Genomic DNA, 12,690 nt, shown 5'->3' with positions numbered 1-12,690 from the left:
CCTATGGGTTTTTTCCCTACAAGTAACTGGAATGAATGCACAAATACAGCAAAGATAAGGTTTAATTGTTTCAGTGGGTGGAAGAGTGCTCTTAGTTCAATTGAATATATATCCATTATGACATTTTAGTCAAAGTAAATTGATGTTTTAATTTTTTTTTTTTAAGCCTAAAGAGGGCTGCTAAGTCTTAGGGTTTCTCTGATAGGTCCACATGTTACATAAAGTCATAATAAATATACGTAATGTAATAAAACGTTGTTTGTTAAATTAGGATTTAGTTAAAGATCCAGTTTGACTGTGTACAAAATAAGTTAAAGCTTGCCTACTTTACTTAATAACTTAGGCCAGTTTCAGGGCTAACAGTTTACTGCATTGAAAATAAAAGAAAGTAAATGTTTGAAAGTAAATGGCTAAAGCCATAGTTAAGGAGGCTAAGTTACAAAAGGCCATGCAGTTTTGAAGCAATGTCTTTGTTTTCTTTTTATAATTGTTTCCTGAATAACATATTGCCATTATCACAGAAATTTGAGTTACTATCCACTTTAGGAATCACAGAATCGCAAGGTTGGAAACGACCTGCAAGATCATCCAGTCCAGCCACCCCCCATTCCCATTAGTACCACAAGCACTAAACTGTATCTCACAGCTCCTCATCCAGGTGCCTCTTGAACACTGCCAGGGACGGCGACTCCACCACCTCCCTGGGCAGCCATTCCAGTGCCTGACCACTCTCTGAGAGAAAAAGTTTCTCCTAATGTCCAACCTAAACCTCCTCTGGTACAACTTCTGGCCATAGCAGCTAGGAAGCAGCTAGCCATAGCTATGTTCTACAGTTGTCTGTCATTTTCTGTTGTAAATGATAAATAGTGACATTGGTGACATCACACACTCAAAACCAGGTTATCTTTCACCTTGATCAGGTGCATTGATCTGATGAGATAAGTTTCCTTCTGTTTTGACTGCTAGCTATTTATTAACTAATGAGGATCTGTCGTGTCCTGAGGGGGAAAACTGACTTATCCATAGTAATATAGATGGTAAATTAAAGCATTGGCCCTAGAATATTGTTATGAAGTCTGTCAGCAGTGAATTAGGTAATTGTTTTGTTTTCACTTTTTTCTGCACTGTAACAAATAGCTTCAATTGTTAATTTCATTGCCTTATTATTTTTGTTTAAAAAATGAAAGGCTGTGCTGTAGCATGCACTTTGTTTCCAAGAGGTAAGACTTTATTGCTGTTCTTTAAATTAGGGTAGATGGCATCTACATTTTCTTGAAACATTCTAAGTGCTTACTAGGGCAATAGAACCCAAATAATTATTTTAAGTCATTAGTATGTAGTGATATTTAAAGGTAGATTAATAATCAAACAGTTTAAACTGTGAATTGAGTTTTTTTTTCTGTTTTTGCTGTGTGAGCTGCAACTCCTGCTTTATGTAACTGGTCATTGTTACAGATGTGGTTCTTCCCTATGATAAGCATTTCATCATCAATCCACATGAAACCCGTACTAAAGGTCAAAAAAGAGTAGCTCCTAATGAACTGTAGATGAAAGAGCATAGCCTGAGTTAGAGTAAGCATTAAAAACTGTGTTGCTGTCGCTTGACAGCCAAGCATGTTCTGGGACTGGTGTGCTGGAATTCCTTGCTTCTGTTGAGTTGTGACTGTATTCCTTCATACATACTAAGACCCTGTAAACCTCATGATTATTTGTTGCTATCTTACCTAGGGGAGGATTTATGCTGCAGGTAGCACCTGTGAGTGTGTTGGTCAGCCTGAGGAAAAGAATCAAAGGACAGTTAAGAGGAAACTCAGGAAGTGGTAGGAGAGGCTTTGCTAATCTCCCCTTCTGGGAAAACAACTGCATAGGCTCAGGAAAGTGCTTAAAATGAAGATGAGACTGCTTTCTTCTGTTCTTCATCTCCGTGTAAACACGTTCATGGATTTGCAGAACTCCACTTGAAGTTTGTAACACAGATGGTGATGGTCTCTGTGCTTTATTAGTGGTGCCTCGCAGTTGGGGTTGCTTGAAAGTATGGGATGCGTTTGGTTTGTTGTTACACTTTGCCTAGCTGGAGACTGTGGGTTACTGGAGTGACTGTGCTGCAGCATCTTCTCCATTAAATGCTACAAGTCTGAACAGGATATAATATGAACCAGACTTGTTGGAAGTGTTTCTAACTTGACCATGTAGAAGTAATTCAGTAGCCTGCCGCTGAAGAAGCGATCGTATTATTGCATGTTATTCCCTGAGGACAGAATGGGTTATGTTTTATTTTTTCTTGTTGATTCCTTGAGAATTTAAAACTTGGCATCCTGCATAAAAATTATCTTGGCTTAGAAGATAATTGTGTGGAGTCTAAGCAGCTTTTCTAAAAGCTGGTAAAGAAATGGACAGCATTCTCTATGGTATGCTTTTCAAGTTGGAGCAAGTATTTGTATTTATCAAAGTTCATGAATGTTTGAGAGGGCACTGGAGATAATGGGATACTTTTATGGTGCTTTACAGTGCTCCTCTTGAGACCTCTTTTAGGGAATATAGTCTGAGTTGCATGATCCAGGGACATTAGACATTGACTGCTTTTGCTGAACATGTGATGCTCCACTTGAATGCTTTACTGCTTGCATAAAATGAGAATGTGCTGCAGGATCATGCCCAAGTGTCGCTATGAAATCTGCCTTTTTTCCCTCTGTTGGAAGGTGATCAGCTTTGTGCAGGTCATTTAAATCCATTTTTGGGTGGTAGCTTTCCCCTTAGGGAAATGACTGGGGTTTTGTGTGACAGAATTGTTAACCAAGCTTGAATTTTCCATGCCTTGTGATTGAGAGAGCTTGTGCTCTGTGAGCTCAGTTTTCTGTGCCTGCCATTCATCAGTGTTACGGATTGTAAAAGCTGCCACTTCAATGCTGCTCTTTTGGTACCCAGACTTATCTGTGCAAATGTTGTGGTGGAGCTGTGGAAACAAGGTCTTCGAGGTCTCATGGGGTCTTGCAGCAGCCAGAACACACGGAAAACAGGAAAGGGAAGAAAGGTGATTATCAGAGTTTACGGGCAAGATGTGGATATGAGGAATATAAGGGTGCTCTGGTGCCAGAATACAGAATTGCAATACGGAGCACTTAATGCTTCAAAGCATAGCCAAGGATTTTATCCCTGTTGCTTCGTCATGAGGTTGGTAAGTCAAGCTGGAAGGATGCAGAAGTTCACAAAACGGATGTTTTAGAGTGATGTCAGCAAGATGTTCTCTTTAAAAACATATTCAATTAGAAGTGTGTTGTATGGAAAAAAGGGAAATAGGCTGAATGTACTTTGAGAGGTGTTTAAAGCTGTGTTTATGTCTGAACTATTGTGCAGAATAATGTAAAGCAGTGTAAGAATATCTACTTCAAAACCTGTGCAAAGTATTTTTATTTAGGTTTTTTTTTTTCCAATTAACTTATCTGGTGGATACTTTTACTGCTTAAGTTTTCCCATTTTTCCCCCTCATCCTTTACATCTTTTTCCTCCAACTACTTCTACATATTCCAAAGAAAGCCTTCAAATAAAAATCCCAGTGAGCACAGGAAAATAATTGAGCTGTTAGACATGAAACTGATTTTATTTCAGCCTTCTCAGAAAGCTGTTTGTAGCAAAGGGTGGAAAATACTCTGAGAAAATGGAGCACAGTCCTTCAGTGTCTCTAGCAAACTTGTTGGTCTTTTTGTCTTTTCATGTTTTCTGAAAATGTTGTGTTTCATCAGGTTGCTGTGTTTTTGTCCTTGCCTTTGTCTCCTTTTCCCAACTAATGACTTTAGCAGGAACATTTTTGTTGGAAAGGCTGTATTTGAAAACTTGCATTTGGTTTTGAACCATATGGATCACAAGTACTTTTATGTTCTCATGTTAACAGCTGACTTCTTTTGTATTATATTTGTTTTAGAAAGCAGGATTTAATTTATTTTATGATCAATGGAAATGTACTTTTCTCTTGTTTTTCTTGCTTAGACCAGAGAAGACTAAAATCGTTTTTAGTGGGGTTTTTTTTTTGAGTAATTTTTGCTCCTATGTTGTATTTCATGCTGTAGATTCCTATTTAATAGCTACAGCTTTCCTTGTGACATTCTTCTGTCATCATGTTTAGCAGAGAATGGAGACATTTTAATCTTCAGCTCAGGATTCAGATTTCCAACAAAAGAATGAACTCAAAAGTGGTCTCTCTCTTTCTCCAAATGAATAGAACCATTCAAGGAATAAGCAGAATCAATGACACCAATGAAAGAAACAGTGAATTCTTCATTGACATACTGAACTATTTAAAGTTATTTCATCAGGTTTGCATTTAGGAATGAATGGCTTTTTTTATTTCCTAAGAAAGAGTATTGACTACAGCACTGAATAATGCACTCAATTACAGTCGTTACTATAAATGCTGAAATGAGATATTGCTGTAGGCCCAGCAAATATGGCGTGTAGCAAAAAAGAGGTTTGTGGTGTGGCTTATGAGCAATAATTCCCAAAAAGTTTTTGAAACGTACCGTGTCTTATGTTTTTGTATTTAATTCTGATGAATCTCCTGCTAGATCACTCACTTTTTTGAAGGCAAAAAATAATTTGTCTGCTAGAAGCACTGTAGATTTAGACGTGGTTCTCTTAAAGTGGGCTGCTTAGAAATGACTCATTAAAATGTTCTCTTGTACATAATTGGGAGTATTCCAGTGTTTGATTCACATTCATCCAAAAAGCAAGTGTATACTGTACATTGTAATTTTTTTTTTTTAATTTCCTTGTGGTACTGTATTTTATTGCACTCTTGATGGAAGCTTGAGCATCCTCGTTTAAAAAGAGCACTGCAGCAATACTAATCATATTGCAAAGTGAAGTCGTCAGTTATTTGATATTTATCAATCTGGCCTTTTAGCTAGAACAGCGCGTCTGAATAAGCAAACTCTTTGCTAGTAAGATAAATTGTGCTGTAACTCAGACTGAGAAAACAAGTCGTTTGTTTCTCTTAAAACTTCTAATGTGCTTTGCCATTTTCTGATCTGTGACCATTTTGAAGTGCACAGGAGGAATAATTACTCCTGGCTCTGGAAGGACACTCTCTCTTTACAGTAAAAGTTAGCATAATGTAATTATTGTTAGCACTCCTGGTGTGTGGCTGAAGGGTAGCTTGTGTGGTTGTGTGTGTTTTTCCTCTTTGAGTTCTGTAAGTATATAGCAGTTAATGCTTTTCTGCTGATGCTAAATGTCTGAATATAAGAGCGTTCTTTTAAATTTTCCCAGTGCTAAATAAGTATGTTTTAAGGCTGGTATTAGTTTGAATGTTTTTGAAAAATACCCATTAGCCATTGTCATTTATTGTAGGTGCTACAAAATATATTAGAAACAGAAAATGAATATTCTAAGGAGCTACAGACAATGCTTTCGAACTACCTGCGACCATTACAAGCCAGTGAAAAGTATGTGAGTTTGTTCTAGCTTTTAAAATAAGGCTGCAGATGACTTGGGTATTGGGGAGGGCTTATGTCATCAAAACTGCAGTTCTAGTGTTAATGTGTGTTTTCTTGTGTGGACTGAGATCCTTGAGGCAGGGGGTTCTGTCTCAAGTTGCTCTCATTCTTCTTGCTTGCTGACTTGGACAGGTTGATTCTGGCTCTTGATCAAAGGATCAGTAAGCATTTTTTTTTTTTTAATGTTCTAGGTTTTGTTTAAGAACAAATACTCAGTAACTGCAGATATAAACACGTTTTGTTTTACCTTGGCAACAGGTTAAACTCGACAAACACTTCATACTTAATGGGAAATCTGGAAGAAATAAGTTCTTTTCAGCAGATGCTTGTACAGTCTTTAGAAGAATGCACCAAGTAAGTACATTGCACACCAGATGGTGTAGAATTCTAACAAGCAAATATTTTATTATTACTTAACTTGTGTAAATTAACATTTGAGATGAAGTTTTGTACCTCTCACTGTAATGGTAGTTGCTACAGCAAAAAAAAAAAGTAATAGATGTGTAGATAATCATTCTTTGCTGGTACAGGTAAATATTGGCCCTGGGATGCAAATGCAGAGGTAGGAATTTTAAAATAGTTAGGAAACAATTTATAAGTTTCCATAATGCAGTTGTGTGCTAGCAAGGAGGTGATAAAAGTAGTGTGGTTTTTTTTTTTGTGGAGGAAGGATTTTTTAGGTCTCTTCTTAAGAGTGAAAGAGAATAGAGGTAGCTTATGCTGTAATGGAACAGTGGAGGCAGGGAGGAAAGTGAGTTGGTTGAAGGACTCCATGAAAAGATTTTTGGTCAATACATTTTTGTCCCAATCAATGGTAGTCATCAGATGTGCTGGGAGATGCATATAGAATAGAAAGAAAAATCTGAAAAAAAAAAAAAATCAGTCTTAATGCCTGTACTGTATTATCTAAGAATCATGAAGCAGAAAGGAAAAGTAGCATGAAGAATGGAAACATCTCTTTTCCTTCTATAGGTTAGATGAGTTGTAGCAGGATGTTTTTCACTATTCCTGCAGTGAAGGTGTAAGAAAGATGAACATCACATTTGTATTTTCCCTATAGGTTTCTGCTGTTGAAACTCTGCAGAAAGTGTAGTTCCTCTTCTTAAACTTGAGTTCTTTTCCTTGCTTGTGTTCTGATTTTGCCTGACCACATGATGAGCTACTGTGACTGCTAATCCAAATTTGCTAGTTTCCTGCCAAATCACTCATTTAAATTGCTACTAAAGGCTGAGACAAGTTTTAGTCTTTGCAGGGGAAATACTGGAAGCACTTTGCTGCGAGTACGAGAGAATGTCTTGGACAGAGGAGAGAATACCTATCTTGGCAGCACTGATTGTACTCCATGTATTTTATTTTGACTTCTTCCTCCTCTGTTCCTCTAAGCTGATCTGTGTTAAGAGGAAGCTTTGACAAAGTGTAAGTTGTTTCTCCTCTAGACATAAATTTCTGTCTGGGCACATTGCTGACTTCGGATCTCACGTCCTCCTACCATCTGGCTTCTCTCCCTCTCTTTTTTCTCTAGACAGCTTATACTGGGGAGAATGGAAAGGAGCTAATGATTTAGCAGTGGAAGGGAGGCGTTCTCAAAATGATCTTTCTTCCATGCTGCATTTGAGTTAGAAGGGTATTCTTTTTGGCAAGTTCAAGTCAAACACGTAGCTGACCAAGTCTCAAAGCTCTGAGGATGACTGTATGTCCACGTGCTTAGATATTTTGTTGTCTTTTCTCTTATCATTTCACTTCCTACTGTTGAATTCTTTTTTACTATTATCTTGCTTCTGTAAGTCACAAGTTAAGAAAATGAGCAGACTGTCATCTTCCAAAGCTTTTGATTAAGTAGCTTTTAAGAAAAATATTGCCTTCAAACAAATGTTAATGCTAGCTTCATGTTAACTTGATATGTAAATTAATGCTTTATCTTTAAGCTTAAAGCAGTGTTTTAGAGTTCTTTCTGTGATTTAACTCATGTTAGCACACTCTTTCATAAAGTCCTTTGTTTTTCTTCTGGGTAAGTGAAATATTAATGTAATAAATTAGGAAACATAATGGATCATAGTAGGTGGGCAGAGGAAGTGATGCTTCAGGATTATTGGAGGGTTACTTCAAATGTTTTAAATTATTTTCTTTTTATAAATATGCTGGTCCTGCCAAGTTATATTTTCAGTTCAATTTTCATCATAGCATATCAACTTGAGCATCCAACTTCCTCCTGTTTTGAATCTAATCCATCATAATTCTTGTAATGTAGAAGAATGCTTGCCCTGCTGCCCTGGTTTTTGTCATTTTGCCATGTTTTTTTGGCTGGTAAACCTGTTCTCTAAACTCCCAGGCTGCAAATAGATTTATCATTTTCTTTTATTTTTGGCAGGGAGCTTACAGTGCCATCATTCAGGCACTTCAAGTTGCAGCATCCGGCGTGTTGTTCTGTTTATTTTTTTATCTTAAACTTGTCAGAGTGACCAAACACAGATGTTCTGCCACTTGTGGTGTTGCCAGCCAACATAGCTCAACAGATTCTTGCTCTTGTGTTTGCGAGTTTGAATGTTAGTTAAGTTCTGAATTCTGCTTGCATCTATTTGTCATTTTAGTTCTCTTTAATAAATCTTTGAACGTTGAACTTCCTGGTGCTTTCTTTTTGCCCACACCTTGTTGACTTCTTCTGATCTTCATGTTGTTAAACATAGGTTGCTTTCACGACACTTCATGCTGTAGTTTTTGGATTTTGGTGTGTTTTGGAGGAGAGAGGCATTTGGATACAATCAGATTCTGATCCTGTGTCCCACTTTCCTCCTGCCTTGCCTGATTTTCCAAACCTGAAAGCTCTGCTGGTGCACTGCTGAAGGTTTGTCCTCTTTGAACTTGTCCGGGTTGGTTTCACTGCAGTACAGCTGCTGTGCTCTTGTGCACTGCTCCATCTGTTGCAGTTTTGGGATTTTTTCTGTCTGGCTGCCTGAATGCTAGGGACTGGGTAGCAGATGCTTTGAGGTTACGTCTGCCTTTGCAGTTTCTTTTTATTGTTTAGCAAACAAAAACAGTGTATTAAATGAGTCTAACTAGCACTGAATGAGAATCTTCTGACTGATCGCTTCTTTTCAAGTGTGCTTAGTTTTGATGGATGTCAAAGCACAGCAATGGCCAAGGCAGAGAGGTGCTGCTGGAGTCTTCAGCTTACAGAAGAGGATTTATGATGGCAAAACAGAGTAAGAGTGCCCCAGTCTCTTGAAGGAGTGGTCCATTGTTCTAAAGCTCTTTTCAGATCTGTGATCCAGTACCAAATCTGAGCAGTGTGTCAATGAACAAATCTCTCTCTATTTAATTATATCTGGGCTGATCCACGTGATCTCTACTGTTGAAATGCTGCTCTTTAGATGTTTTTGGAGCAAGTGGTTGATCAGATATCTCTTGCTGAAAAAAACTTGTCCATTCACCTGAGAGTACAAGCTGTCAGTCTGTGGCTGCAGTTCTCAGGACAGGTTGTCTGGTGATGCCAGTATCAGCCAGAGTGCCTATGTATTATCTTCTCTGTAGCAAACTAAAGGCCAGCTGCTTTTTATGTAGCAACATACTTATCTTCCTGCACCATCACACCCATAGGGTTTTGCCTTCTTTTTCCTCACATCCTCCTCCTTGCTCATCACAGCTATGTTTCTCATCTTGTTCTGGGATGGTCCTGGAATGTTATGGGGATTAAAAACGGGGTGGAGGGGAGGAAAAAGGTCTAGTTGTGAGCAAGAGAATGCTTCTCTGTAACCCAAGACTAATGGGTATTTCAGAATTGATTCTGAGTGTCTGTCTATCTTGTCTGTTAAAAGTTTGTTCTAGTAGCTCCTCTTGCTTTTGGTTATTGTGACTATCAATAAATAAGGCTATCCATCTTAAGTGAACTTGAACACGTTACCTTCAGCTTGTGTGAAGGAAGCATGCAACTTCACTGATCTTAGAGAAGTAAGGTAAACAGGTAATGAAAGGTATGACACTGAAGAGAGCACTGAAAAGTAGATTGATAGATTACAAGTTGAGTAGTGTCTCAGTTTGTGAATAATAACAGCTTGTAAGGCTGTGAAAGTTTTCCTTATTTTAGCAACCCTGTTCACGTCATCTCCCCAGGCTTTGCAGTTGTTTCACGTTCCTTTCACAAACTGCACCTTTGAAGTTATTAGCTAACTTCATCATTTAATCATATTTGTAGACTTTCGCTTACTTTCACTCTTGCAGTTGTAACAAATGAAGTTAGCATTGATGCTCAAAGCCTTTCAAAGAGATGGGAAGAGAGACAGGAAATTTCTTGTGGAAGGAGATGGAGAGGAATAGAAAATGCTGCCCAGATAATTCACAGAATTGTAAGGATTGAAAGGGAACTCAGGAGATGATCTAGTCCAACCCCCTGCTAAAACAGATTCCCTAAATTCCTTAATGGTTAGTCTCCAGTTTGCAACAGGCTGTGTAATTGTATGTGCAGGGACATAGATGACAGTGTGTGACAGTCTTCTGGTAACCATACAACAAGGTGAGGTTTAGAGTTGTAATCTTATCCTAGCAAAATAGAAAGCTTACAGACAGCATGAGATGCTGATTACATTATCTATATTTCTTTAAATTTGCTTTTGTTAACTTGTTATAATTTGTCTGGATTCATCAGTTTACAACAACCTTTACTGTGGTGTTGTAAAAGTCAGTGATGCGAAAACTAAGGTAAACTTCAGAATACACAGGATACAATTCTGTAGTGTTGCTGTTTCTCTGCTGGCTGCCAGTCAAGCTTCAGTCCATCACTGATCATGAGAAGTAATCGTGACTGAGCAACAAAGTAATCTTCTTTCTTACTGCTCTCAAGTTATTTCGCTATAATAGAAACCCACTTTAAATCTGGGAATGGAGCTGGTAGCTGTCAGAGACAGCAACAAAAAATAGTAATTACTCAGTAATTTAGATGCTGTTGTACAATGATTATGCCTGTATAGGCCTTGTTAATGTTCTCTAATCCTGTAAATGAAATTAAACATGTCTTTGGTTTTCTTATAACTGAAGCTTTTTTCATTCTTTAAATATATCTACATGTATATATGCGTGCCTATATTATGTATATTGTTATGCTTACAATTCCTTTTTAGTTGAGGTATTAAATGAGAGAATATTTAGATGCCAACATAAGAACAAATTATAAAACTGTGCTCTTTATTGAATTGGAGCACATAATTACCAGAAGGTTTGTATGATTTGGTGACAGGCATTAAATTGTTGTTTTTCAGGCAATTAAAGGAAGTGGAGATAATTTATTAATTACTCTTGTAAAATTAGTAGAACACTCTCAAATAGTGTATGTAGTTGAGAAGTTGAAAGGAATGAGTGGCCACCCCCTCGTGAAGTCTGTTGATTATCTTAATTCAGCAAAGAATACGTAGCATAAAGTTACAGTGCATGAGCAGCATGTGAGAGAGAATAATATCGATCTTTCTTTCTGCTAAAAGAACAGCAGGCTGAGGAGACACAGATGTCTGCTTATTGTGAGAAGCCATAATTCACTTCCCACCATTCCCCACCCCCTCCCCCAGGCAATACAGAGACAATTTTTACCATTTTTAGCAGTTGTTCATTGGGGCCTCTTACTATTTAATGCTGAGCTATATTCCCTCTGTGTGTCTACAGAGTCTGAGATTCTCACTGCTTCTATTGCTTGAAGAATGTATTGTTAGCTCATGCTTAGATTTATTAAAGGAGACTGACTGCTAGAAGGGAAATCCTGCTAGGATGGCTGTGTGAATAGCATCTCTCAGTCTACTGAGGAATGCCCCTGGTTTCCCCTAAATGCCTGCAGAAGCTGCTGCCCTGTTAATGTCAAAATGAAAATTTTATTTCAAGAGAAATAGTTACAGTAAAATACGGACCCTGGCTTTTGATGTAAGGAGCACCTGACCGTGTGATCAAAATGCAGCCAGCATGGTGTGCTAACAGGGAGTTCAGTCAAGATTTTCTGGATGTCTTCAGGTGAACGGTGTTATTGGATAAGGTTTCCCTTGTCTCACATCTGAACATCTCCACAGTCAATTTTGATTCTTCAGCGACTTGGTCTTCCTTTGCCGTACAGAGGGACTAGACAGCATCTCTCTTCAGATGGGAAACACTATCTGTTGATATTTAGAAATGTTACAAGCATATTCAGGACAGTGAGATTTTTGATTTTGAAATGAAAAACAGTATTCTACCTGAGGGAATTATCTCAACTAATGTCAGCATGAGACCACCAAACTGTGCTAATGGCAGTCTGTTGGGTGTTTGCTGAGGACTCATCTAGCTTCAGAGCAATGTGAAATACTGGATTTCAGAGTAGCTAGATGGATGAAACAACATCCATCCTTACTGTGCTTGTTAGTCCGATTCATTCTTTATCTTAATGATGAGTTCTGAGAGCGGTGGTGTGGTAGCAGCAAGAAAGCAAGACTAGACAGACTTCATACTTCCCATTGGTGTACGTTCAACTTGAAGATTTCTTTATATTTTTGAAAAGTGTGAGAGTGTTTTTTCCCTATGTAAGAAGTATGCAGCTTAAGGAAATGCTAAAGTAGAGCAACTCTCACAGTCTTGTTTTTGCTGTTTATACTGATTCAGAATCAGAGTTCGGGCTTTCTGCAAATTGTTTACGCTTGAAGCTGTTGTGATTCAGTCATCTTTGTATATTTTACACTCGAGATGTTTTCTTACTGCAATTTGAAATGATAGTTTCTGCTACAACCTTTTGAAAAACAGGTTGTATATTCATACTATCTTTTCCTGTCCCCACCACCTCATCACTTACATGGAGAAAATGCATGTGTATCTTTCAGACAAGCACTATCAAAACTGATTAGGTTCACCAAAACTGTGAAAGTAACCTTTTTTTCTAAATACTGTTTCACTTACAGAATGTTTTTTTTTTTCTTCTGAAGTAACTAATGCTACTGTTACAATGTTATTCAACAAAAAGAATTCTTCTGCACAGAAAGACTACGGAAAAAATTTACTGCTTAGCAGTTGTGATTCATTCTAGCATGGAAGACAAAGTATGAGTTACAGGAAGTATTTCTATATTGGTGGTAAAGCAGCATTTTTGTCCCTGTGGCAAATGAGCCATAAAGGTGTTTTATGATGCTTAGAAAACAAGATGAGGGATGATTGTGTGAAAACTACCTGTAGTTGCTCCATAACTGGCTATTTGTTCTATCAG

The 12,690-nt window shown here is 37.8% G+C and overlaps 1 protein-coding gene across 5 annotated transcripts in view; it reads left to right on the top strand.

Annotated features, from left to right (window-relative positions):
• The window catches only part of ARHGEF7 (Rho guanine nucleotide exchange factor 7), a 105,021-nt gene that overhangs the window by 53,177 nt on the left and 39,154 nt on the right, over window positions 1-12,690 (top strand). For all 5 annotated transcript variants that reach the window (XM_042866655.1, XM_042866650.1, XM_042866652.1 and 2 more), the window contains 2 exons: window positions 5,344-5,438; window positions 5,748-5,843. In XM_042866655.1, coding sequence (XP_042722589.1) covers window positions 5,344-5,438; window positions 5,748-5,843 — 191 coding nt within the window. The remainder of the gene's footprint in view (window positions 1-5,343; window positions 5,439-5,747; window positions 5,844-12,690) is intronic.

The sequence above is a fragment of the Lagopus leucura genome, unplaced genomic scaffold (assembly GCF_019238085.1).
Source record: "Lagopus leucura isolate 7727_CA_CO unplaced genomic scaffold, USGS_WTPT01 Super-Scaffold_100001, whole genome shotgun sequence".
Taxonomy (NCBI): domain Eukaryota; kingdom Metazoa; phylum Chordata; class Aves; order Galliformes; family Phasianidae; genus Lagopus; species Lagopus leucura.
Note: the sequence above shows the minus strand (reverse complement) of the source record. Positions and strands in the feature narration are given on the sequence as shown.